General features: G+C 42.1%; 1 protein-coding gene across 1 annotated transcript in view; it reads right to left on the bottom strand.

The window, feature by feature from the left end:
• PCYT1B (phosphate cytidylyltransferase 1B, choline) overlaps positions 1–27,256 on the bottom strand; it is a gene marked incomplete at its 5' end in the record, with an annotated part of 30,544 nt that extends 3,288 nt beyond the window's left edge. Inside the window, 7 exons of the mRNA XM_080612743.1 lie at positions 4,371–4,559; positions 6,668–6,810; positions 9,347–9,425; positions 10,347–10,498; positions 13,654–13,770; positions 15,154–15,253; positions 27,140–27,256. Coding sequence (XP_080468869.1) covers positions 4,371–4,559; positions 6,668–6,810; positions 9,347–9,425; positions 10,347–10,498; positions 13,654–13,770; positions 15,154–15,253; positions 27,140–27,256 — 897 coding nt within the window. The remainder of the gene's footprint in view (positions 1–4,370; positions 4,560–6,667; positions 6,811–9,346; positions 9,426–10,346; positions 10,499–13,653; positions 13,771–15,153; positions 15,254–27,139) is intronic.
• Between the last annotated feature and the right edge of the window lie 206 nt (positions 27,257–27,462).

Here is a 27,462-nt window from a genome sequence, read left to right as displayed (position 1 = left end):
GCTCTTCCTCCCACTCTTTGAAACGCACTATTATTCCCTGCCAGCAGAGGGGCGGATGCAAGGTTTTCCTATCCAGTAGTGTTTGCTAATCCTGAGGGCTAATGACTGCGCACAGCTACAAAACTTAACTGTTCCTCTGTGAGCTCCCTCACACCGTTTTTATCTTTATCACATTGGCTTTTATTAACTTAAGTTTTAGAGCCTGGATGTCGCTGCAGTGCAGAACCATAGGGCAGTTGCTGCCTGGAGCCACACTTAGCAGTGCTCTCACACATAGACCCATGGCATGTAACCTACCCCTGCACTACTGCTGAGTCCAGAATAGTCAAGGCTTCCTACAGTCTCAGTAGTTAGCAGATGATGGTTGCTCCTGATAAATGGTGCCAGGAAGCATTTGGATGGGGGGAGGGCTTCTGCTGCTGAGAGTTGTGAGGATGTCACCAGGGCTGGCAAAGCCCTGGAGCCTATTTGAAATTCAATGGTAGGACTGCAAAGTTGCTCTCCAGATCACAGAAGCAGAGGTTTTGTTGCTTCATTTGGTCTGTGTCATTGTCCCACTGAAGGTAACCCCCAACAAGGAATATGATGTTTGATATGAAATATCCTCTTCCTGAACAAGCAAAACACTGCACTGGCACCTCATCAGTCAGCCACTTCAGGAAGCTCGGTGACACTGTGATGCTTCATGGTGCTGTGGTACCGGTGCTGTGGGAGATTGAAGTGTCCCAGCTTGGCCGGTATGCCATATGGCAGAGGGAACTTGACTGTACCTCAGGTTACATGGTCAAGGGATGGAAAGGAGAATCTCCCCTTCCTGCTAAGGCCCTCAGCCAGGCTGTAGGACACCTGCTTCCCAGTCCCTGCTTCAGCAAAGAGCTTGTTGCTTGAGCAAGCTGGTGCACTCACACCTTCAGCAGGGTAAGTGCCTGCTGAGTCCTGAGATACTGCTTTGCTTTTGGCAAACTTGCTACTGGGCAGAAGTATTTTGCTTATTTCTGGATTTTATTGCCTGCATGTTGATACTCTTTCAGTTTATGGAACAAGTGCCAGTTGGGCATTACAGAGAAGCTCTGCACTAAGAGGGTGGTGAGGCCCTGGCACAGCTTGCCCAGAGGAGCTTTGTCTGCCCCATCTGTGTCAGTGTTCAAGGCCAGGTTGGACACGGCTTTGAGCAACCTGGTCTGGTGGAAGGTGTCCTTGCCCATGGCAGAGGGGTTGGAACTGGATGAGCTTTAAGGTCCCTTCCAATGCAAACCCTTCTGTGATTCCATGACTGCTGCTTTTGAGCTGCTGATTCTTTCAAGGCTGTGCTCAAGTCCAGGCTGTGGACACATGGTGTGGCCTAAACGCTGTCCCTGGGTTCTAGTTGCAACCTGCAGGATTTATCTGAGCCCTTGCTGATGTCTGAGGTGACACAGCTGTTTGCAACCATCCCCAACTCCCTCTGTGCACTGCATAGAGTGAAGCCGGCCCTTTGAAGGTACACTCCTGAGGGAGAGTGGCACAGAAACCCTGCCCTGTGAGCTTGGTGTCTCTCCGCTGACCTATGTGCAGCTGCCTGCTCCTATGTGTCTGAGAGGGGGTGGAATGAACGCTACTGCTTTACACTTTCCTGGGGCCATGTCTCTGCCGTTAGGATCCCCTAATGTGTGGTCGTCCTCTCTCATGCCAGAACAAAAGTTTTGTGCCACATTAGTTGTTGTTTCTGACCCTTCTGTGACTCTCTTGCAGAAAAACTACACACAGGTGAGCAGAATTGCCAATGAATTATAGACATCTTGACATTTAAAAACTGACATTTTGACCTTTTTCACAAATGGGCATTTTTCTGTGGGCTACATGGCCCTTTTAGAAAATTGATGCCAGCATAAAGCGTATTATAATAATTGTTTGTGAAATAATAACAGCATATTAATGGCATGCAAATTACTGACCTAGGAATCCAGCATGCCCATAACGATTCCTGTACTTTTAATGTCAACATTAAAAGCAACATCTAACTAACAGTGATAAGGCAAATTAATGTTAATAACAGTTTTGACACTAATAGCAAGTTATCATTATTTTAAAAGTCTTTCCTGTTGCCAAGGCTCAAAGTGTATTTAAAAAAGCTGCTCCACCTCCCAGCTCGCTGTCACTGACGCTTTTCCTACAACACTGTCAGGAGATTTCACTCGTCTTGTTCTTAGCAAAGGTCTCTGTGACTGCACTAGATTCCCTGCCCTGTGGTCAAATGCTAACTTGTGAAACAGGAGGCCATCCCCAGCTCTTGAGAGACTGTTGCAGAGCAGCTTTTCACTAATCAAATTTGGTAAAATGTTCAGCAGCAAAGGGCTTCTAAAAATGCCACCAGTGTGCAGAGTTGAGTGGGTAGAACCAGGGGATGGGATCAAGGCTTTCAAATTCTTTTCCTCTCTCTGCACAGGCAAACTCATCTCACCTCCTCCGAGTTTCATGTGCTCTGTTAGCATTAGTTTTATTTATCCAGCACCTATAGCCACAGGACCATCCCACATGAGGAACAGTCGCCGAGCTCCACGGAGAGTAACTTTGAGAAGAAGCTTCATGTGGATGTGGTCAGTGCACGTAAACCTGGGTTCTTCATCAGAAGAGTTGCTCTCTTCCCCTCCCCAAGGAAAATAAGCTATTTGATTATATGGCTGGGACTTACATTGCTCAGAGAGCACCTGCCTTTGCATGGTAGATGTTGTAAAGAGATTATAAAGATGCAGTTTCTATTCTGAAGCCTTCACAGCCTAATCTGAGGGTTTTCTCAACTGAGTGGTAATCAATATGGCATGTCATAGAGAACTCCAGTAAGAGGCAGGTACTATGTTACATGCTTTAGAGGCACAGAGTTGTGGGCTACTTAATTCACCACAGGTCTGTGACTCTTCCTGAGTGTTTGTTTATAAACAAGACCTCTGCTATGATCCTTTTAACACAAGGTACCTTTTGTGATGGGAAGTTGTTCAGGTATGAACTGATAAAGAGGGACCTGAGAGAACATTATGTGTATGTTGACTCTTTATAATTATTCCAATAGTATCTGCTTCATGTTAGTCCTAAACTGTTTCTTCTGGCTTGCTGCCTCTGTTGACACTTTGCCTCAAACTGTAATCCATGAGCAGTGAAAGCTTTGCACAAGCCTCCTGCACAGGGTTTGCTTTCAAGTGAGGAGGCAGATGCCTGACTGTCTGCGTGCCACGGTCTGAAAATGTACCTCAGAAGCATCCTGCTGTTCTGCAGGATTATTTGTCTAGCTCTTACTCTGCTCTCCTCAGTTCACCCTGCAGTGCTTGCTGCTCTCCTCCGTGCTCGCTCACATTTTCCTTGAACAGACCAATAACTTCACTTAGAGCTTGCACTAGAGCAGCACAGCTGAGATGATGCCTGTACTGGAGGGTCTGGCTGGGGCTTGGGCTTTCACCAGAACACAGATGCACAGAGGCAGCTTGTTGGAAAAGGACTGACACCCAACAGGAAGGCCTGGGAAGGCCTAAGAAAAAATAAATTCTATGTATAAATTATGCTTTGCTACTGGTTTCAATGTAGCAAGGGGAAGTGGTACAAAAAGACAAAGCTTCTCAAGGCTTTGGCAAGCTATCAGAACTGAAAGATGGGGTCCAGGACTCTTTCGGGCTCTGAAGTGTCACCAACTCACCGCTCACTCGGTGCATGACTTTGGTTTGAGCGGGTGAGGCCCCAGGGTTTCTCCCCAGAAGGATGCTCTTGCAGACCCTACAACTGCCTTTCCAAGTCACCTGGGGGCGTTTGGTAAATGGGCTCTGTAGAGCCAGCATGTACCAAGGAGAGCTTTAGAAGTGCTTCAGTTCCTAAGCCTTCCCTGCAGTCAGTCAGATGAGCCTGGATACTTGATGTGTAAAATCACTTCTTGGAACTTTAAATCAGTAGTTTTTCAAGTCAGAAAACTGTCATCTTCTGCTGAGTACAGAGCATTAAAAGAACTTCTGAAAAACTTTTCGATGGTCTTCTTTCCCTCACCACTTCCAGTGTGTGATCCCTCCCTCATGTCTGTGTGGTCCCATTTAGTGCTAATGGGGACAACAGACTGTATTAGCCTGTTTGCTTGTGTATTAATGTTATATAGCTCTACTGAATGCAGTATCACATTCAGCATCACACCTTGACAAAAGATAGAAATTATCCACAAAGAAGCAACAGTCAGAAGTGGCAAATCCTCCCACTGCAGTACTGGCACGCGGTATTGTATTCAGCAAACAGGTCTGGCGTTATCCTACTGTGCTGGCTTTCAGAACAAAGACTGCAGCAAAAGAATCTGCTCTTGATCTGTGTCACGGAGGAGAAATAAAAGCCACCCAGACTTCCTAGGATGGCAGAATACCTACCAAGGCTCCATCGGGTCCAAACAGCTCTAAAAAGTTGCCAATAAACTCCCTGGACTTTTCTTCCCATTTCTGAATGAGGTCATGGCTCTTCTCCTCCACCTTGTAAACAAATTCTTTTGATTTTTCCTCCACATTCTTGACTTTTTCTTTCATTTTGTCCACTTGGTTTTGAAAGCGGTATTTCTTCTCCTGTTTTAAAAGTGCAGACAGAGATTAATATATAGAGAGCTGGAAATTAATTAGCCACTGCCAGCTGAGAAGAAGAAACAAATTGCATTAATGTATCCTAATACATATGGCCTTGGTTAACTATTCCCATGCTATTTTTATAAATGCAAATGTAACATTTGTGGAACGAAGTGCAGAAGGTACATATTGAAAAGACAGTGCTGGGTGATTACTGTATTTAACCCACTGCATGATTCTTTCCATATTTTCAAACTGAATGCACTTTAAAAATTCTATGACTCTTGTGAAGGATACAAATGACAAGTTAGCAGCTCAAAATTAGCAGTAAGCAGAAGGCAAATCTCCCTGGGTTTCCTAGCAAATGCAGCCTGCTGCTGGCTTGCCAGCCTGGATGTTAACTTCGACCAAAATGCCTCTTTGGTTGGGTTTCTGCAAAGCAGAAGCAAAACTCTCTTCAACAGCTTCTGGCTGCAACAAAGATGTGTGTAGGCCAGTGCCTTGTGGCCAGCAGACTTCACAGAAAAAGAGAGTAAACTCCTAATTGACAAGTAATGCAGAAAAAGAGAGGAAGAAGATAATTTTAAGGAGCTTTCATTGGGCCAAGCTTCTAAAGTACTTCAGTTAAAGGGCTTTTGTCTTGAAAAGCTTCTGTACTTTACAAACATACACAGCTAATGGTGTGCCCTTGAAGGTGTAATGGTCTCTGTAGAAGCACAGATCACTATCAGCTTTTAATTTCCTTTGAACTTAATTTAATGGGCACTTGAATTTACTTTTAAAAGAAGTAATGTTTAGTGCTGAGGTGGGGTTTATTCTAGCTCATGAATCTCTAGAAGAACTGTCTTTGCAGGCCACAAGGCCAAACAAAATCCCCAAGGTCCAAAGAAATCAAACTCATTTTACACCTAATAGGTGATCAACCTTTCTTTTAGTGAGGAAACCAGCACTACTCTGCCTTTGTGAAATCCTGTGGTTTTAACCTTGAAACGCAGTCTGTGGTGCAAATAACTATTTCTGCATTTAAATTACTATTAGCTAAATAACCAACTGCCAGGAGAAACTTCAGGATACATCAGTGTCTGAGGCTGGGGAAGTATACTTTATGCAACAGTATCTTAACCTCAGAGCAGCTGAAGGGTAAATTTGAGAGCTCCCACATTAAATTCAGTGCAGCATGCCTGAATTTAATGGATATTTGCAATAGTGATCCTTCTGGGTGAAGTACTTACAAGCAGGATTTGTAGAGGTGTAGAAGGCTAAAAAAAAAGCCCAGTGAAATAAAAATTTATGCCCTGTGATCTGTTATTTACCTGTCAGACTTCAAAACAATAATCCAGTGCACAAAACCCTTATGAAATGACACAATTCAGTCCATCACAATCGGGCTGCTGCAAGTCAGCCCAATTACAAGGGAGATTTCAGTTATGTGGGTTATCTCAAGGCCTTAAGTTAAGACTTGAAACAGAAAATGAGGGAAAGTAAACTCATTTCTCTCAAGTGTTTACTCCTCACTGGAGTATAAGGTGCAATTCTGTACATGGAAGCTGAATAATTTGAGCCATACTTCCAAATGGTGCTCTTGCCCTACAATTGTAGTTTCTGATTTCTTCAGTATCATTTATGTACCAGCTACCTAACACGCTTCCTTGTCCTTTTAAAACCATTTTAGCTTTCTCTAGTAATGACACTGCTCAGCGGTTGGTTTGGTGGACTTTTTGTTGCAGTGTAGAGAAAGTTTGGATATCACAATCTTTGCTTTCTGTGCTGTCTTCTCATAATGGGAATGAAGAAATTGTGTCTTGGGTGAGCGGCTGAGAAGCCTGCAGTGGTGAGGTGGGCTCCTTCCTAGTCTGTCACTAACCACCTACAGCTCAAGGAGGAAGGGGGAGCAGCAGCTTTGTTACAAACATAAAAGCACAAAATGAAAATGAAGGTGCTAATTAATAGGAGCAATTAAAACAACCCCCAGCTTACCAGTTTCTTTTAAATTAAGTTCTTCCTAGCTATTTTAAAAGCAGCAGGAGGAAGATATTCTTTCTTAAGCTTTACTCTACATTCGGGGTCCTAGGAAGAGTGTTTCAGAAGCAATTGCAGATCTATGTACTTACATTTATAAAACTAACATTCAGCTCTTTGGCAGTGTATCCTCGTTGGAGATTGCGCCTGGCATACACGTCATAGTCCCGCACGATCCTTGTGATGATATCAGATGTGGAGATACCTTCAGTTCTCTGTGTTGGTACAAACATTCCTGAGCAAAGTGGGAAAACAAAGCCTGCTGAGAAAGCCCACTAGGATCAGGCACTGTGGCAGGTGGCTGAGGATGAACACAAAAACACCTGACCAAAGGTAAGAGACTTGCAATTCTACCTGTCTTATTCCTAGTTCTTTCTTGTTCCTGTGTGAGCTTTGGGAAGGCACTAGAAGATACGGAACTGCTGTACTGTTCATTTTCCCTCAAGTCTTCGGAAGGAAGCTTCAGAAAGGCTACAACTTGCCCTCTTCACAGTATCAGCTATGATGTGGAAGTTATTAGACTGGCAGGGGCTCCCAAGCTGGGAAGGCTAAACCTCACAGCTGTGGCAATTCACTGAGCAGTTCTTTCCATAAGTATATTATTTAATGTTATAGAAAGGACCTGGGGGTTGGCTTCCACTCATGGTATCAATAGGGCATTTGCTGCTTTCCTGCATATTTCCACTCTCTCCTCCACTCCTGCACTGCACCATCTGACAGTCTTTGTTCTGCTGAGTAAAACAGACCAGCTTCTGGCCTTGGTCAAAGCCAGGAAGTGCCTTCAGGTAAAAGATGCATTACAAGAACTGGAAAACACCGTGGAGGTGCCAGTAGCTGAACAAACATGGATATACCACAGGGACTGAGGGTATCAATCTCTATAGCCCCCATTTCATGTCCACTGGGCCATATCAGTGGCTGCATAACTTCTCTCCCTGCTCCAACAGATCAGTCCCTAAGAAAACTGGCCACTTATTAATAGTGCTTGTATTTTCATCAACACAGCTGGGGTATATATTGCTTTTTAATAGCTCCTCATCGAGACAGAATCACTTGAACTGTTAATGCAAGTCACAAAGGCAATAATAGCAGAGTGCTAGCACACCTTGGTTTAGTAGTTTTAGGGCTACAAAGAAATTACTTCTCTCACAGGTAATTGCAATATCAAGCTGCTGATGAGAGGGAACTGTGAGATAAGACTGGAAATGGTTTTGCAAAAAAAAGTAGTGCTTTGTCTTAAAAGTGTGCTGTAGCTACCAGCAAATAATCCTGCCATGTTCTTGAAGTAGACAGGCACTGCTACCTAATTTCATAGGGTTAGAAAAAGATCTGGAGAAGGAATCAAGCAGCTTAGCAGTCTCTTGTGACTAACTGCTATGTGATAGTTTTTCTTTCTGATATCTAATTAATACTCTGCTAAAAAGTAGATTATTTTAATCATGAGCAGAGAGGTTTCCCTGATCGTGCTTTTCAGGCTTGCAGCAGTCATTCAGGGAACTATTTTTGGAAGCAGTGAAACCCACTTTGAGCCAGAAGCCTTTATAGATAAGAGCTACGAGAATACATGAAAAAAATCCAAACTCCATCCTTGTTAAAAAAGAATTTTTTTCAAGAAGGTTCACAAACCCATGTATGAGAACATTACCTTTTGTCACTGATGTTGCTTTCATATGCTTCACATGTTGGACTGATTCATGTTTTCCAAACTAACTGTTCAGATGTGCAGATGTTTAGTCAGCGCACAGTTATCCAGCTCACCATCCCTGTGCCCTCCCACCCACTGAAGATAGTGGGGAAATGGGAGCCCATGGGACTCTACACAAGGAGCTCCACAGTTCCCATCTGCTTCTCTGCTCCCCAGCAACCTGGTGTGGAAAAATGGGAGTACTCATTGCCTAGTGAAGTCAGCTGGTGCTGTCTCTGAAACTGTAGGACAGCAGTTCCCAAAGGGTTGTGAGTCTGACACCACAGTGAGGTTTGCCAAGTAGAAAAAGATCAAGAACTGCTGCTATAAAAAGCTTATTCTTGCAGCTCAGTTCAATACATGGTCTACTCCTGTCATTGTATACCTTGAGAAGGTCACTTTGCATGACAAGTTTGTTCTGGATGTTTTTTAAGCCTCCAATATACATGTTTTTGTATACAGAAAGAGGATGGATTTGCCAAAATTCAAAGCAGCATCTCCAGGAAGCAGGAGGAGAAAGGTATGATCAGTTCCTCCTCTGGCACTGTTTACTGTGTTAGGATAGCTGCTGCTGGCAAAAGTGGGTTAACATTATCTCCTCAGAATTAATTCAGCTTCCTTGAGCAGTGAAAAGAACCCACAGTGCAAAGCAAAAGTGGATCCTAATGACTCCAGAAGGCTGCCTGTGCTTGCCCATGTTCAGGACTGGGCTGTGTCAAGGAGTCATCAGTTCACAGTTATCAACAAACATCTGAAGTTGGCTGGGCTGCCATAAGAAATAAACTCATTTTCACCCACTCAAAGCCTTTACTCAGGGACACATAAATTGCTTTAAAAACCCAGATGGGACAGTTTCATGACATCTGAATGGCTTCCTGGGCGTTATGGCAGGAATTCAGCTAAGGACATTCTTTGTGGTTTTACAAAGCGAATCTCTCTGCTGGAGTCAGGAGTACCTACTATTAGGGTGTAAAAGAATGTGATATTATCTCATTGCTTCTCTCCCAGCAGTTGTGGTCAAAAGGCAGTAAAAAAATTTGAGCTGAGGCTGAAAATGAAGGTGCTAAAAATGAAAAGTTGCCCTTACCTGCCTCCTTTATGTGTTTGTATACATCATCCGAGCCAGCGGAGGAGTATGGGATGTCATCGTGGGCTACAAAGTCAATCTGCCAGTGAACAGAAGAAGAATCACATGCCACCATCACTGAATTTTGGTTCAGTAAGGGGTCGATGTGGAAGATCATCTCTTTTCTCGACTTCAGCTGACTTGCTTTTGACATTCTCATCCTAAAGCCATCACCTAGAATATTGCACTGGATTTAGGCCTACAACTGCTGTGTTGCACAATCAGTATGAAAGAACAGAAAGCTTGTCTCCAGAAGCATTGCCATGAACACATCATTTTGACTGGCTCTGTGTGACATTCTGTAGAGAACTGAAGACGCCCGTTCCTGCTTTTATTGCTACTGGAAGAGCTAAGTCAAGTGGCAAAGCTTTCAAAACCATGGAGGCAGGATTCTTTATTCTGCCTCCTTAGGGCTGTGTGTATATATGTGTATACCTAATACTGTCTTTTTGTCACCCAGTGATGTGGGTACTAATATATATCTGAGTTATTTATGCTTTGTTAAGATTCATATAGATTTCAACAGAGTCATGTAAAAAATTCTATCCTGCCTCTAAGGGGACACATGACATTTTTATGTATTTCTGGCCAATTATTTCATCTGTTGACATGAATAAGAAATGTGCCTTTAATTTGGGACTTCAGTCACTACATGACAACTTTCCTGGTTTATGATCGCCTTCCCTGGAAGTCAGTTTGTGAATAGTTCTGCAGTGTTACTTTGCCATTCAAAACTCCCACTGCAAGAATCATCTCAGTGTATTGAGTTAAAAAAGAAAGGCAAGACAAACACATTTTCTGACAAAGGTGGAGGCAAAACCCACCATGTAGTGGTTTTTTCAGTGACTGAAATTAACTGAATTAAATAATTTGTTACACCTAATAGAATTTCACAGACGTGCTGTTAATTCTCAATTGTCAGTCTACAAAGGGGAAGGGAAGAATAAGGGGAGAAATGTACCTTATGTTTTTCAAGAAACTCGGGTGTCAGCGTCCAGGGTGCATCTCTGATGACCTCATCCACATAGCGACAGTGTCTGAGAGCTTCATATCGCTCAGTTTCATTCATCACAGTGAAGCCTTTGAATTTATGAGTTAAATCATCACTGCAAACTGAAATATGGAAGTATCAACAAAATGGCTCCACAATAAGTAGGATTAGCATAACCAGCAGCTGATTATTTCTTAATAATTTCATTAAGGACTTAGTTACTAGCTGAGCTAATTTTGGGGTGCTCCAGGGCATCTGAGTTCTGCTCAGGATTAGCAGATACAACCATAGACTTCTGAGAGAGCCTTCCCTTTCTGCAGCTTTAGCCAGAGGCCCAGTGATATATTGTTGAACATCTTCGGTGGTCCAGTATGCCCATGTTAAGGCAACTCAATCCCACTGTAAGTGGGGATTTCATGGGCTGTGAAATTTCAGGGGCAATGGCTAGTGCTTTAGAAAGAGTTCAGAAGTGCAGTTTTGGCAATCACAGAATGTTTGCAAACTTAACAAAATGGTAGAGGCAGGAAAGCACCACTGGACATCACCTAATGCAACCTTGCTCCTTACAGCAAGGTCAAACACAGCAGATTACTCAGGGCCTTATCCAGCGGAGTTCCTGAAGATGGAGACCCCTCAGCCTTTCTGGGCCTCCCCACTTTTTGTGCTTTTACATAAATGACACTCTAAATGGGGAACTTGCCAACGAAGATTTAAATCACAGCAGAACAGTTTCTCACTAGACACTGATGGAAAACAGGCCATGGCACATTTTATAGGAATCTGCCTCTGAATTTAGGTTTGAGTTCAGCAGGTTTCACAGAAAGAGAAGTAAGGCTTGTGCCATGTTTAAATAGGAAATCACAGAAGGAATACCCATAGAAAGGACTGGGAGAAGCCGTACTGGAATGTGCAGATTTAAAAGCCCGTAAATCCTGTGTCCTTACCTCTGATACTCTGTCTTTAACCTTAATACTTTGTCACATTGCTTTTAAAATGAGAGGAAGCAACACCCATGTTACCACAGGACTATAAAAGTTGGGTATTATCTTTCTACGTTTCTCATAACGTTGCATAAAACAGTGACCTGTCCCCGTTGTAACTGTCCAATATTATAGCTACGATAGACACTCCAGATGGAATAATGTGATACCCATTTATTAGCTGGGTTGACAGTGGTGGTCCTTCAACACAGGTCAAACCTGTGCCTTTGGATCTCACTTGTCTGTGACACTGAGACAAACAGTAAATATACTTGACAAGTGATAAATGCAATGTTATTAGTGCTGCAGGGAAGTGTGAGAGCAGCCCTACAGCTGCTGCTTCTTTCTAATTTGAAAACACCAACCTGTCAGGCAAGGTGCTGGCAAAGATGCTGTCTTTTTTGAGATCTAAAATGGATGTTCTTGCTGTGATGGTCTTTAAGTACCTTTAAAGTAGGAAAAATGTAGGAAGGCTCTGGAGTGCATGCACAATTCGAAGCCAGATAATAATACACGTATGAATTTCAACTAGCAGAATGATACTCAATCCTATTATGTCATTTTTGATGCCTGCAGACAAGAAATTTAATGGAGATCAATGCATTTTCAGTAGAAAGATCCTGTCTGAGATTGTATTTACATTTATTTACAGGCTTTATGTCACCTTAAAGCTACAGTCTCCTGGAAAAAGGGTCTACTAAAATTATTGGAAACCAGTAATTTTTGCTTGAATTCTGTAGAAAGGTTTGATCTTATTTTTGATTACTTTTATTAATGTGCAGTGCAGATACAATATCTTCATTTCCCTTTGATTCTGTCATCCAGCTCTAATAACTGATTTGGGAAGGTATAAATGTCTATTAAAAAATAACAATCATAGCTCCAAATAATTGTCTTCAAAATGAGAAATAGAAGGGGTTGGTTGTGGTGCCCACAAAGACTTATGACACCAGTGCTTTTGCAGCACAAATTGTATGTGGGTGTGGAAATGAGCCCATTTTTCAAACATGCTAAGACACCGTGGCTTGCTGGGAAAAGGTGCTGGTGAGGGCTGGCTGCCTTGTCCTTCACTCCAAAAATAAGGGCAAAATGAAGCTATGCCATGAATTTCAAAGGAGTCAGGCTTTTGCCCCAGAGCTCCTTTACTGATCTGGGACTCCCCCCACTCCTTTAAAAGCAACAACAAAACCTACGTAACTTGGAGGTTTTTTAAACCTCACAGTCTTTCACCCCCACTTGCTTCTTCTGCAAGCTATCTGGCTCAACAAGAAAACAAGAGTCATAATGTTTCCTTCATAACAAAGGGATGTTTCCTTTCCCTCCGAGGGAATTACCATATTTCTTAAATTTACGAGTAAACCCAAAAAGTGTGTTTACAAGGAGCTTTTGCTCTTCCTCTATCTTGGTTTTTTTTTTTCCTCTCCTTTCAACTGATGTGGGACAAAGATGCAAAACAATGCATCTTAGAAAGTGTCTGAAGGCTGCATTCACATTTGCTTTATCATCACTGCTGTAAGCATTTGAGCAGCTGAAGGTTGCTGTGAAATGTTTATGCGAGGCATATCTGAGCCCCAAAGGTGCAGGGAAACTGGAAAGAAAATGCATATTTATGAGGCCTCAGTAGAGTAGAGCTAGGCAGGAAAGAGCCACCCTCCAGTGACGACTCAGGCACGTACGAACTGCTGAACAGCTGTTAGGCAGCCACACAGCAAGAAAAGAAGATACTCATAGCAAAAATACTTATAAGAAAGTAACCTGCCCAGGGACACTTGTCAGCTAAAACCTACATTCAAATCATGACCTATATTTGGGCCTCCAATGATAATAGGCCGGATTTAGCTTCTCTCCTGATATTGAAGGCTGGGTCTGCACGCACACACACTGACCTGGCAGGCAGGAGCCGTGGGCTGTGCCTGGCTGGCAGAGGGACTGAGAAGCCAGAAATAAATGAGTGGTTGATCTCATTCACTCATCTCCATCTTTGAACAATTTTGAGTGAATAACTGAAAAAGGTAAATTATTCATACGGAGCTATTCTAAGCTCAGAGTCATGCAGGCACCTGCTTTAACTAAATGGGAATTGTGCCTGTACTGCTGAGGGCAGAATTTGACTTTTACTTTAATTGAAGCAATTGTAAGATGTAATTCAAGGCAAATGGCCTATAGAAAGCCCCCAGAGTGAAAGTAGCATTCAAAGTCATAGTGTATAAACAGCTGGGGGTGTGGGTATGGCAATAACTCTCTGATACTGAAGCACAGAAGCAAAAATTCAGTGCAATAAATAACTCTGATCTTACCTCCTACTAATAAGTAGCTATTTGGAAATAGAGTTTTGGCTTGCATAAGAGCTCTAGCATGGCCAGAGTGGAAGAGGTCAAATATTCCATCTGCATACACTCTGACAGGTCTGTCAACTGTGGAGAAAGAAACACAACAGTAATTTTTTAGACCCAAACAAGTTGCACTTAATCGTACTGGACAGGCTTTTGTTCCCAGATGATTGTGGAGATTTACCCCAGTTCTGATGCTCAAAGGCACCATGGGTAAACTTGGAGTGTTTCATCCTGCTCATTATTGTTCTTCTCTCTGCTCTCTGCTGTTTTCTCTCAGACTTAGCCTATTTATTATCATCCATCATCCCTATATTCTAATTTAGCAAAAATGTGATCTTCCTGCCTCATTCAGGGTTCCACCATATGTCTTGTTCTTCTCTCTCTGCCTTTCTAGTCAGTTCTACCTTCTGGATTTTTCATTTTTTTCCCTATTTTTTCTTATCATCTCCCTTTTCCTCCTCTCTTGTCTGTGACATTCTTTTTTCCACAGCGTAGTGCTGTAAAAATGTATTGCATATGTCTTCCACATAAACTTTCACTTCCCTTCTTTCATACTTCCACTAAGCTTTTCTCTCTAATAAGCCTATAATGTCTTTTTCTTACCATTCTGCTGCTATTACTTACTTTCTGTACGACATCTTCAGCAGCAGCCTCCAAACAGAAAAAGGAATTGCTTTACCAAATGACACACCTGACAGCTGTGCCATTTCCAAGCAAAAGGACAGTGGAGATGAGAGCAACAGAGCTCCAGCCTCCATGGACTGTACTTCAGTGCTACAGAGAGATGTCTCTGCTGTCACGACATCCAAGGGAGAACACTGTTCCTTGCAGAGCTGACTGGAAAGCTGTGGCTTACCCCTATAAAATGTACACACTTTGAAAGCTTATTTTAAATAACTAAAGTAAGTAAACAAAGGCGCTTTTTTTTTAATAGTCTCTTGGAATTTAGGGGGGGCTGAAGTATGTATTTGGGACTTTATGTGAAATCATCCCATTTTTGCAGCCCAATCACAAATATCCAGATAAAGAAATTGGGCACGGTTTCTTTGCAGACAGCAAATGGCCTTTAAGGCCACTGAAGATCTGACATGATCAACAAGAACATCAGTGAAATAAGTTTTCCAGCATACAGGGGCAACATGGGAAGAGAATCCAGGAGGTAGCCACTACACAAAACAATTTTCAGGCTGTCTGAAGTGGGCTGACAAGCCTTCCTTCCGACCAACATGTGGACATCCATGAAAACATCAAACTCTAACTTGAAATGTTTTCTCTTGTTTTTTCTCTAATAGAAGATAATAGCCCTGTAGTTGCTGCTTTCTTCCCCATTACCTGATAGCACCAGATACCAGGCTGGCTTTTCTGCTTCCAAGTGGAAGGCACAAGTGAGCATTGACAGATATAAGGGAGAGCCTGTGCTTTGGGAGCACCCATAGTCCTGCTGATGAGGCTCTCTCCACATACCTGGTGTTCCCAGGCGGGCTTGTGCGATGGTTAGCTTCTCATGGGGGGCTTGGCACTGACAGCTTGTTTCATCGGCAAATGGAGCAGGTGTTGTCAGAGTCTGGAAGGAGGAAAAAACACAAAGAAAATAAATATATTTTTCCATCAAGTAGCTAAAAAAGAACCATTTAGCTGGTGCAAGATGTTGTAACCTGGCTTAATGCTGGTTTGTTCTCTAAGGTGTTTTGGTTTTTGTCACCCCTTTTGGAGCATACACAATTCACACAAGGTAAAATGATGAGGAAAAGAAAGCTTTCCAAACACATCATGCAACCTAGTTCTTTGTCTCTGTTGAGAAGCTCAAGCATTTTTGAGGTGGGTGCAGATACATCTTTTTTTCCTGTTTGCAGAACAAAGTCAGGTTTGATGGTCCAAGCAGCTTAATCCTTGGTTTGGTCTCAATGACTTATAGGCCCAAGATGCAAAATGTGTTCTGCTACCTGTAAATAATAGCTGGGAAAAATAACTGGGATTTGGAAAGTTTCAAATGAGCCACCTCTTCATAAGCACCAGTTCTTTCCACTGACATCAGTGAGACTGCAGGTTGTTTTGTTGTGTTTTTAATCAGAATCTTGTATAATTTTGAGAAGCCATTCAAAACAATGCAAGGATGCAACCAGAAGCCCCACCTAACTAAAGTTAACCAGGCTGCAACTCCTTTCTCTGATCTGAAACATACTGTAATAGTACTAATCCTCTGTGATCAGAGCACTACAAGAGTAATTGCTCTGAAGAGCTTACAGCCTAAAGATACAAGAGAGGGAGTAAGGATGTGTGAAGAATGACGTGGCATTATCTGTCAGGAAACTTGATTACAGAAACTGTATTTTCTGCCCGTGCCTATGCAGGATGTTATCAGCAATCAGAACCAGATATTTATTATCTGCCATATGGTCTGATATGAAAAAGCATGCTTCTACTGCTCTTGGCTTGAAATCTTTACGAAATCATAGCTGAATTTTGCATTGCTTTGTTTTTGTGAGATGAAGTGGTGGTTGAGACAAGCCGAAGGAAATCTATCACTCACTTTGCCTCTACCATAATTTAACTGGGACCCTGTGGCCTTGCAGCTGTGGTTTGGTTGGGTTTTGGCAGTGACCACTCGTGTGATGGACAGTTGTCATACCTGTTTGAGTATCCATGGTCTATCATAACAGAAACTCTCTTCCCCTTTACACTTTATTCAGCTTTTAGATGCTGAATGCTTTTATTTTCTTTAGCATCCCTGAGATGTTTTAAGACATGTCATGCTTAATTGCTGCTGACTCTGGGCTCACTGGCTTATCGCATGGAAAGCTCAGAGGACAGTAGTAAAACAACAGCAAAGACTTAAACATTCACATCCAGCTCTTTCTGCTGATTTACTATTAATTTTGTTTACTGAAAGCACTCAAATTTCATGCAGATTTCTTTTTTCCCCCTCCATTTTTCTTTCCTTTTTTTTTTTTTGTAATCTCCAGTGTTGAAGGAAATCATCATCATTAGTATTTTAATGATGAAAACCACAGCATCTCTGTACAGACAAGGTTAAAAATGGAGAAACTATGACCAAGTCCAGGTTTCTGGGTTTCGTGGACAGATGCTGTTCATGAGGCCACCCATGCCACACAGTGTAGAACATTACACATAATCATACCACACCAGCTCCTTTCTTTATTTTCTAAATACTATCTTTTTGCTTCTGGCTTTGCGATCTCTGTGTGCTAACCTGTCTTTTCATCTCCAAGCAAGGTCAAGTTACACAGCAGCCCATACAGCCTGGTTCCTGCTGGGATAAAGATGAAGGCAGAAATGTTAAAACAATAATGGCTATGGTCTGAGGCCTGCAACTGGTAATCAGATCCCAGCTCAGCACAGGCTGTTTCCTTGGAGATTATTTGAAGAAAATAGGCCAGGTTTGCAGGAAGCTATCTTTCTCCCCTACCCCAGGCAAACACAGTGGTGCTTTTAATCCACATAAACGCCTTTGCCACACTAAAATTTTTCCCTCAGTCTCTGCTCAATGGAGAACCACCTCTATAGGCTTCCCATTGGTCCAGCTCTTGTCGGATCATCATTAAAATTCACTTTATGGCCAATGGCTTAGAACCAGACCTGTCAATATTCCCATTACCCAGTGACCTCTAAGTCACTGGATATGAAAATACATTGAATGCAATAGATTAAAATCAGCAATATTTCATCAAAGCCACATAGAGAAATGCATAAATACCATGTGCTGACAGATCAAGGGAAATACAGCAATAGCTTCCCGAAGAGTATCTATTTCATTTTATGTGGCTTAGAAAAAATGTTGCTGAGCTTAACAAAAAAATCTTATGAGTAAAATAAGATGGGATCATTTGAGCATAAGATAAAATATTTCAAGAAATTATTAAACCCCAGAAATAATTTATCATACGTCTTTCAGTTTGCATATAATTACTTGTATTCTTTCCAGTTTCTTGTCAGTATTAACTAGAATTGGGAGAAGAGAGCAAGTAATTTACATAGCAGCTTTTTCATTTTGGTTAATACATTAAATTACTTTCAGAAGTTTGCTGTAGTTTCGCCAATAATCAGATGGCTAGACAAAGACTTTGTGCAAATGTACTTCTGCCTTTCCCCAACAGATTTTTCCTTTCATCTGTGCCTTCATTATTTTCTAGGCATTTACATTTTGCAATTAGTCAAGCAAGTCAAATTAGCCTTGTATTTTGGATCAAGGTGAGCTGCTGAGATCTGCATCATCCTGTAGCAGGGTGTTCTACAGCCTAAGTACAAGTTCAGTGATGGATTATCTCATTTTGTTTGTTCAGCCCCTACCTCCTCCTTGTGTAATTTGCTGGTTTTGTACTGGAAACTTCAGTAAGTTCATCCATAGTCACCTGCCTCTATCTTTTCTTCCCCCAGTCACATTTTCCAGGCTGAAGAGCTTTACCACATTTATTTGTATGGAAGCTGGCCCGCAACTTTGATTGGTTTTGTTGCCCTTCTCTGCTAACTGCAAGGTGAGTTTTACAGTGAATAATTCCTCTGGCTTTTAGATCTTTAATAGATAGGAATATAAAATCATTTACATGGTGCTCACGCTTTGTGGTTATCTTTGACAACATAAGCACCTTACACCTTGTGTCAGCAGGGAGACCTTACTTTCATTTAAGTAGTCCAAATGCCACATCATTACTGTATTATTAATATGCAGTGTCTAGAGAAAGCCTATTATACATTAGTGATACTTCAGAAGATGTTAAAAAACTCTTGCAATGCAAGGACTATTTCCTGGGAATGACGATGCTGCATTCAATTATAATTTAATTCACTTCCATCATGTCCAATAACCGTTGCATATCAGAAACCATTCATTCCATGACAAGTTTAAATATTATCTTACTTGCATTCTCACAATTTTGCAAAATAACTGAATGATGCTCAATAAACTTCAGGACATTAAAAGATGGAAGGTAGGTAAAGGGGGGCTTCCTAGCAAACACCTAACAGCTCCATTTGCACCCAGTACCATCTTTGTAATCCCTGACTATATTTAATGAGATGGAATCTCAGAGAGAAGAGTAGAGTGTGGTAGGCAGCCCTGAGCTGGTTCTGTAGTGGGATACTTCATGAAGAAAACCCTAAGTGACAGCTAGAAGCAGCTTATTTTCAGGTATATCCTGATGCTGCTGTTTTATTCTCATTCTTCACAGTAGCCATTTAACTCAGCTGCTAGTCAAAAAATAAACATTCATAGCTTATGTTTCCAGTGAACTAAAAGGAAAGTGGCAATTTGTAGTGGAGTCATACCACTGAAATAACAGGTTAAAAGCACAAGCAGCTCCACACCCTCTCTTTTGTTTGCAGGATGTAATTAATTGGGTTATTGTTTTCTTGTTTTTCACGTTTGGTTATTGGTTGTGTTTTTTACACAGCAGCAAGGAAGACAGAAATAGTTTTTTAAACGAGCAAATGTACATCCATCTATGCCATAGAGCATCTGCCATTGTGGCTATGCCTCTAGGGTAATTGCATGCATCATGTGCTAATGGAAGGTGCCAATCTTCTATTTTGTCTCCTCTTTTTTTCTTTTTAAATTCACACAGCTACACTACCTCCCTCACCACATGACACAGACAAAACTGTTGTCCTCTTTGTATACCGAAGAGTTGTATTGTCATCTAAGATTTTGCCATCAATAAATGGCTAACAAATTTTCAGGTCTTGAACCACTACAGCTACACAGGCAAAACTTGGTAGAGCAGGCTGGGCCTGTGCTTTTAAAACAATTGAGCTGGCAGACAAATTCTGTGGGAGGTCTGATGCTGTAATCTCCTTTTATCTCAGAGGCAGTATTTAAAACAGATAACTCATTTTACTGGAACAAATCAGTGGGTAAGATCTACTCATGTAAGGAAAGATTATTTTGGGAACCTGCTCCTGATGTTGGCAAACAATAATTACAGAGCAAGAAACACTGACATCAGCTTTAAGGCATGTTTAAAAGAAAAACGCTATCAAAACTCTTGAGAATGAATTAAAAATACATGCTGAATTTCTTAAGTATGAATACTCTTTGCAAGTGGAAAGACCGTGCATAAGGACTACCAAGGTCTTCTCTTAATGGTTCAGGGAGTGAACATTGTGAAAAATGAAACTCAGGTTGTCTCATATATTGCCTTTAGTAACCTTGACCCAAACAGTTAAATTTATGAGCAGTTAAGTTGTAACTGAATGTTACTGGTATGTGCTGCCAGGTAAGTTTTTCACAAACAATTCCAATATTAATGCATGTATCAAAAGAAAATCTAGCCTGTTCTCCCACAGTTCTGCTGACTCAGGGAAGTGGATGTAAACTAAAACCAGGGCAAACTAACCTAATAACAATAACTTAAAAAAAAAAAAAAAATTATTTGTTTGCAAGCATTCCAAATTCCCTTATTCTCAGTTACTCTTTCTGGGCTTTATCTTCAATCAAATATACTTTGCTTGTTGTTAGTATTGTCAGTAGTGATAAAGTGCAAGATGCAACTACAAATTGAAGATATTACACAAGAAAAGCAGTTCCCACTGCCTTCTCAAGACGCACAATGATGTATATATGTACAGATTAATAGATTATGAAACTAGAACAACTATTATATAATCTAGTCTAATATTTGCAAAAGGCCAAAGAATTTCGTGACAAGATTCCTGTGTGACAGCCATAACTTTTCACTGAACTGGAACACGCTATTTAGAAAATAAAACCCATCCTAGAGGTGGGATGGCCCCCAAGTCAAGCAAAACTCAAGTGAAAGAACTGCTGCTGAAGTACCTCAATCTCCATGAACAGCAGCTGGAAAAGAATTGTGACCCTTGGCAGCTTACCCACCTGAGCCTGCTCCCTCCACAGCTGGAAGGAGCGCTGCATACAAGCGACCCAGGTAGGACCCACTGAAAGACCAAACTACAGCTAAGGTGGCATGAAGCCTGTAAGCCTAGATGTCCTCTTGTCCTGATGGCTAAAGACCTAGCCAAGCTGTCAGATGTCCCGGCACTGAGGAGGGGTATGCAGTGTTTCAGGATAAAGAAGTGTGTGGCTCCTTCAACAGGGCACTGGTTATCACATGGAAGCCTGCAGACACCATGGCAAAACAAGGACATTGCAGCAGGACTGCAGAACCAAACGGCCCATGGTGCATTTGCAATTCAAAGCTGAATGGCAGGTGCTTGCTGGCCCACAAGTAACACTGAGGTTTGGCCACAGGCAACAGACCAAAAACACGTAACCACTGCTCTAATGCCACTCTGTGTTCTATCGATCAATCCAGAAAATGGAGATAATGTCAGTTCATACGGTTTAGATTTCTAATACCCATTTCTTTTTCCTTGTACATTACTGTACATACCTGATGTATGGCTTAAAGGACCTAACTTCATCTTTACTGTAGGCAAGGGTTAATCTACTGAAATCAACTGAGTGATAGCTAAGCTACTGCATGAATCTGACCCAGTATTCAATCTCTACTTGTGCTTCTACATAAAGAAACTTAATGTCTATCATCAATTATTTCATGTCAGATGTAGGCCAGCATTTTGTATAAACAGTTAGTCAAAACAGAGCTGTGTTGAAGCTAAAAACCCCACCATTTTTCCTCATGCACAGGAGGCACATAATCTCTGCAGTTCCCCAGCTGGCAGAAGTACCCTGGGAAGCAGTATTTTCCCACAGGGAGTGCACTGGGCTTCTCTACCAAATCCCTGAATCATTCAGTGCCTTTCACAGAAGCTTTTCACCTTATGCCATCTGTCTATGTGTGTGTACGAAAGGAAACCAGATTACATGGAAACAAAGGTATAAGGTATATATTGGTATATATATATATATATATAAAGGTATATATTGGGATAGACAGTTCTGGCTGCATTGAGTGTCTATGCACAATCCTGGATGTGTGGTTATGTGCTACACATACCTTTTGCCCAGGTGGTTAGTACTTGGTTCCTAATTCTTTATTTCTTCTGTTCCATATCCATGTATGTGTTCAATTATTTTTTTACATTTTATAGCTATGTTACATTATAATGTTGTTTATGTTTTTGAGGAGGGAGCATAGGGAATCTATTTACACTGATTTTCTTACTCCTTTTTAAAGATATGATACAAATCTTCATAGCAATGACAACAGCACAGTTTAAGAAATTGGTAATATTCTCCTAATAAAAGCTGCTTTTAAAATAGCACTTCATATACACATTTGCCAGCAAGGAATGCAATACATAGAATGTAATGTTTTCTCCATGTGTTTGTGTGTCGTTTGTGAATCTTGCAAAAATATCTGTAGTTCTGCATGAATATGTATCTTCAGAGATGGAACTATGACATTCCAGAACATAAACCAGTTGCATGTCCTTTGATGTAGTAAAGGGAAATCACAGCAGATTTTTGGTGTCTTTTAAGTGTAGCAAGATTTTTACACGTCCCCATGTGCCAACAATATCTGGCATGTTCCTATGGGTTTGTGTTTTTATGTGTAGCCAACATTTATGAAAATGAAAATTAACCCAGAGCAAAAATCCAAACTTGTAAAGGACCAAAAAGATATTCAGTCAAATAAAGTAATTTGGGGTTCCTTAATTGTAAGGCTATTTACATATATATTTATTCTTAGTTCCACACTGAAGTAAACAGATGGCAGACCCCCTAAGTCATAACATCACATGAGAGAGAAACAGATGCATAGGACACTTTTAAACCACAATAAAACCTCCTAAATTCATCATTAGCTCCTCTGATTAAAATTGCATATACTTTTCAGTGATACAGGAAAGATAAATAGGAAGATGTATGGAAGCTTATGGAAATAAAACATCTGAAAAATCACTCTAGAGGTTTCATCAGACCCTCTCAAAATCTCATTTTCAAATACAGAGGGAGTAAGGCATCCAGAGATGAAAACATAGGAATCCAAGGCATGCACACTTTTGTTGCAATTATTTCAAATGTTGTGCTTAACATTTCATTGCTTAGCAGCAGCAACAAAGAAATTGTCTAAAGGAGTCTAGTGCCCTTTTAAACCATTATACAGCTCTGAGTGAAAATACTAAAACATTCTCCTCTACCCTTAAATAAAAGTACCCCAGTGTGTACCAAATGTCCTCAAATAATTTGAAAAAAATTCATGTGCTCTCATTTCTTCTAAAAAACTCAATAAAATGGCTAAAGCACTCGATACCTAAAATGATGTGAGAACTGTGATCTTTAATTGTACCTGAGTCTCGTTCTCCAAAGTACTGTAGATTCAGTGGCCCCAAGATAACTGATACCTAATTGCTATTGAACCGTAGAAGTCTGTAGCTTCTGAATCTCAAGTCAAGGCAGTGGAAGTAAATCTGGGCTTGGGAGCAAGCACTGGGATTGCCAGGGTGAACCTCAAATGGCCCTGATGCTTACAGTGCCTTGGCAGAACATGTTTTATGTGCCATATGGATAGGTCCTAGGTCTCCAGCTACTCTGCCCTTCTAGTGGTGATGCTGAGCAGAAAAAACTAGGTGCATACTTCCCACGGGGCCCTGATGTCATTTCCTGCACAGGCAAATGGGATCTGGCCACAGCTCAAACTGCCTGAGAAAAGGCATCTGATGGTAGGTAGCACAGATGTCACATAACAGTGATCTCAGGTACAGCCCAGTACTCCTGGGATCACATTGCCAAGGACAGAACAGACACAGCAAAAAGCACCTATCTGCTTCTTTACATCATCTTGAAGATAGATTCACTTTACTTTCAATGTATGAAAACTGCTGCTTAACTCCTTCCTGGCCCTCTACCCATCAACATCCCTGCGACCATAGGCCAAAACAACCACCTACTTATCTACTCCCTCTCATCTCCTGTAGCTTACCTTGGTTAATTCAGGTGGATTTCTGCTTATTCGGTTTCTTAAGGTTCCTTAAGTTGTGCCTGACTTTCCCTATGAAGAGCCTGTATTCTTGATTTGGGCTCAATCTCACATTCCACTCAAGGCACAACGAGGTAAGTACTGTGATGGAAATGTATGTTTCATTGCCCTGGATTCCCTTAGCTGACCTAAGGACTTCAGCCAGTTTTGGAAACAAAACATTGGTACCCAGGTCCCAACAATACATCCTCAGATGTTCCCACTGACGCCTGTGTAGGATGACAGAGATGTTAAATATAAGGAAAAGAAGCTCTCAGTGCATTCAAGGGAAAGATGAGACCAAGCAGTAAGTTTCAAAGTTTAAGTAAGTTTCAATGTGTATTTGCTTCTGGTTTATCTGCAGCACTATCCTTATAAATTGCCATTGTTTCCTTTTATGAAAGATAGTCTGGAATTGTCTTCCTGAACAAAGTGTGTTGAATGCCTGTTTGTTTCTTTCAGGGGGAAGACTCAGGGTAATTGTCGAGGTGCACACCACTGCTTTAAGGAGCTGCCCACATGTGGGACCAAAGTCAAACTCTTGATACCAGAGAACATAAATAAATTACAAAAAAATAAGCAAATAATTTCACAAGGCTTTGTACTTACTCTTTGGTATTCCCTCCTATGGTATCTGTGCCATCCAGTTAAACTAAAAGCTTCCCTTTTTTGCAGGACTTTTTAGTACAGACTCACACAGGTAAACCCTAATGCTGGGATAAACACAAAACTATACAAACCAGGACTGGAGAAATGCTATTTCTGTTTAGTTTTTTACTTGACTACAAAACAGCTAAAATCACTGCTATGGATAAAGCCTAATTGGTTTGTTGCTCTGTTGTGCATTGAGACTAAGGTACATGCATCACTCAGAGAGAGATTTGCCTGGCATTCAGATATGTGGAAGTTGAGAATGTAAAAAAAGGCAAAGATTAAGTGAGAGATGGACCAGGGGAATTGACTGAAGCACAAATGCTCATTAATGCTCTAGTTGGTTAAGAAAACCCAAAGAGTGTCTTGGGGAAAAAAATAATGGCAATTTATATCACAACAGTACTAGGCACTGGAAAACACCAGATTCCAATACACACTGAAACTTACCTAAGAATTGCCTTCAGTGTCTCCTATTTTCCTGCTCTTTGAAGGATACAGGGGCTTTCTTTAGTCCTACTGTGACACTTACTGCCAAGCTAGCAAGGTCCATAGCCTAAAATCAGAGGATTCGGTGCAGGTATCCATTAAAAATATTCACAATTTTAAGGCTTTAAATAAATAATTCCTATTTCAATGAAAAGGATGACAACTGTTTCAGAAAAATCTAACCCCCTTTCCACCTTCTAAAATCTGAGCTGATTTGAAGTTACATTTTTTCTTTACAAAAATTGGTTCCTAAAAATTAGCCTATATCAAGAACTTTAAAACCCAGACAATTTTCAATACATGTAATAACCAATGAACAACATTAACAAGTCATCTGTAAGTATCACAGACTTTACTTGCCACCAGTTGTATCATTCTGAGGTACCAAAACCACCCTGAGGTCCAGGATAATAAAATGATACTAAAATGTTAACTGAGACACCATCTTTAATTAATGAAGTGACTTGGTTACTGGCTCATCACTGTATATGCCACCTTCAAAGCAGTTCGATCAGAGAAAGCACTGAAGATCTTAAAACAAATCTGATAAGAACTTGATATCTGTGTTACTAGATCATCTGTCAAGGGGTGATTCACTTTAACTTTTCAGGTCACCAGCTCTGAAATCTTCTCACTTCAGACACAACCTGACTACACTTGCTTGCATCCCTCCTTGTGCCCCAGCAAGTACAGTGTATTGCATTATACTTCAGCAGCCAATTTTTTTTTGCCTGAAGATAACCTAGAGCTGCTGACAGATAAGATGCTACTTTAAAAGGACACACTTCCCATAAATATTTATTCAAAATGTCTCCATTGTCCATTATTAGTACTCAGGAAGTTCTACAACATCATAATGAATTACTGTTTTATTTGTGTACTCTTGCTGTCACCTTAATTTCCACAGAAATTATACTGGAAAGCACGATACTGTAAATACTGGCATCATATTGTCAGTTTTTTCTTTAAAATCTTTTAAAATGTCAGACTACATGGAGTAATATATTCAAACGGGTTGTTATATCTGAGCTTTTGACAGAGAAATCTAAGACAGCCTGAATGAACAAACACACTGCAGTAACAACATGTGAGCTAACTTTGCCTGTTAAAACAGCTCCAAAAGCCTCCCATGAACAAATTGACAGTCTTCTTTAAAGTTGATTCTAATTATAATACTACCAAGTAGAAAACATTAATTTAGGTCAGCTCAAACGACTGTTGCTATTTCTTGTCATATGGGAACAATGTTTCAACTATAGTGTGGAATTTAATTACTGAAGTTTGATGTTTAAATATGTTTTAATTAGGACTGAATTCTGGTGTTAAATGATCTAATTTCCAGTACTAAAATGTGGCATCCCCCATGCACTTTCACAACTCAACATTGTCTCTGCCTTTCTGTGTCTGCATGTATGTATTGTTGTTATTATTTTTCTACTGCCTTGCCAATGGTGAGTACTATGATGGGAAAAGGAGTTATGGGAATAGTAAAAGGCTTAAATAAGAAGCAAGGAAACATTCCAATTATTTTAAATCAGTACATGGGAAAAGGGCAGCTTTCAGAACCTCCAGTCTGGCGGTACAGCAGCCTTGTAAAGTTGCCTGCAGGATCTGAAGGAAACTTTCCTCACCTTCGACCAAAGACCATAAAAGCAGTTTATTTTGGCTGTCACTCTCCCGGCTCTTCCCCATCCTCCCGTACCCCCAACACCGCAGCTCTGCAAGACTCTTCCCTACGCGTTCGCAACGGAATAAGAAGCTGCTGTGCTGCAGAAGCGTGCTCTGAAGTTGCGGAAAGCGGGATTTACCGCTCCCGGGTCCCCCGCACCAGGCGGGTGGTCACGGGAGGGGAGGACGCGCCCGCGGGTCGGCGGACCCGTCCACTGCCTCCTTTCAGCGTGCTCTGTCCCTCGGAGCCCACTGCTAGCCACATACAACTTCTTTTTTATTGTAACACGGCTTTACCGAGTCGCATGCTCCCCGCCACCCGGGCTGAACCCTTGGTCCAGTGCCCCCGCGGTTTCTCGCCAGCCGCTCACAAATGCGGCAAAGCTCGCCACATCGCTTTCCGAACTCACCCTTGCTCGCTAAGGGCTTCGGAGGGGGATACGCTGTTTTTTGCTTTCCAAGACGGGACCAGGAGTCCCGCCTATCTGCCGCTGCTCCCCACAGGACCAAGCGCAGCAAGGGCAGCCTGGAAGGGCCTTCAGCCGCTGGGGGGGGCAGAGCCCCCTCCATCCGCAGCCTTTGCTGTTCCTTCCCCCGCGGAGGCGCGGCGCTACACAAAGGGACCGGCCGTAACACGGCAGCGGCCTCCCTCCCGCCCTCGCCCCGCGGCCCCGCAAAGTCCGGAGGCTCGAGCGTTGCGCGCCGAGGTGGGGCCGAGCCCCTGACCAGGGCCTGGTCCGACTCACCAGGCGAGGCTGGGGGCAGGTGTGCTCTAGCTCCTCCATGGCCTCCGAGCACCGCGCCTCAGAGGGGGATTTCGGGATACCTGTTTCTGACTCAGCATCGGCAGCGAGCACTGGCATGGCCGGCGGCAGCCTCCTCGCCCGCTGCTGCCGCCGCCCGGGCCCGCCTGGCGCGGGGCTCCGCCGTCACGCGTGGAACCGCCCCGCAGGGGGTCTTCCCGGCAGCCGCCCGGGGGCACGGCCGCCGCGCGTCGCCATGACAACCAAGCGGCCGCCGCGCCACCACCCCCTCTGCGCGGGGGACGTCGTGCTCATTTGCATGCAGC

This window comes from Psittacula echo (assembly GCF_963264785.1).
Source record: "Psittacula echo genome assembly, chromosome: 3".
Taxonomy (NCBI): Eukaryota; Metazoa; Chordata; class Aves; order Psittaciformes; family Psittacidae; genus Psittacula; species Psittacula echo.
This window is presented reverse-complemented; position numbering and strand designations above follow the sequence as displayed.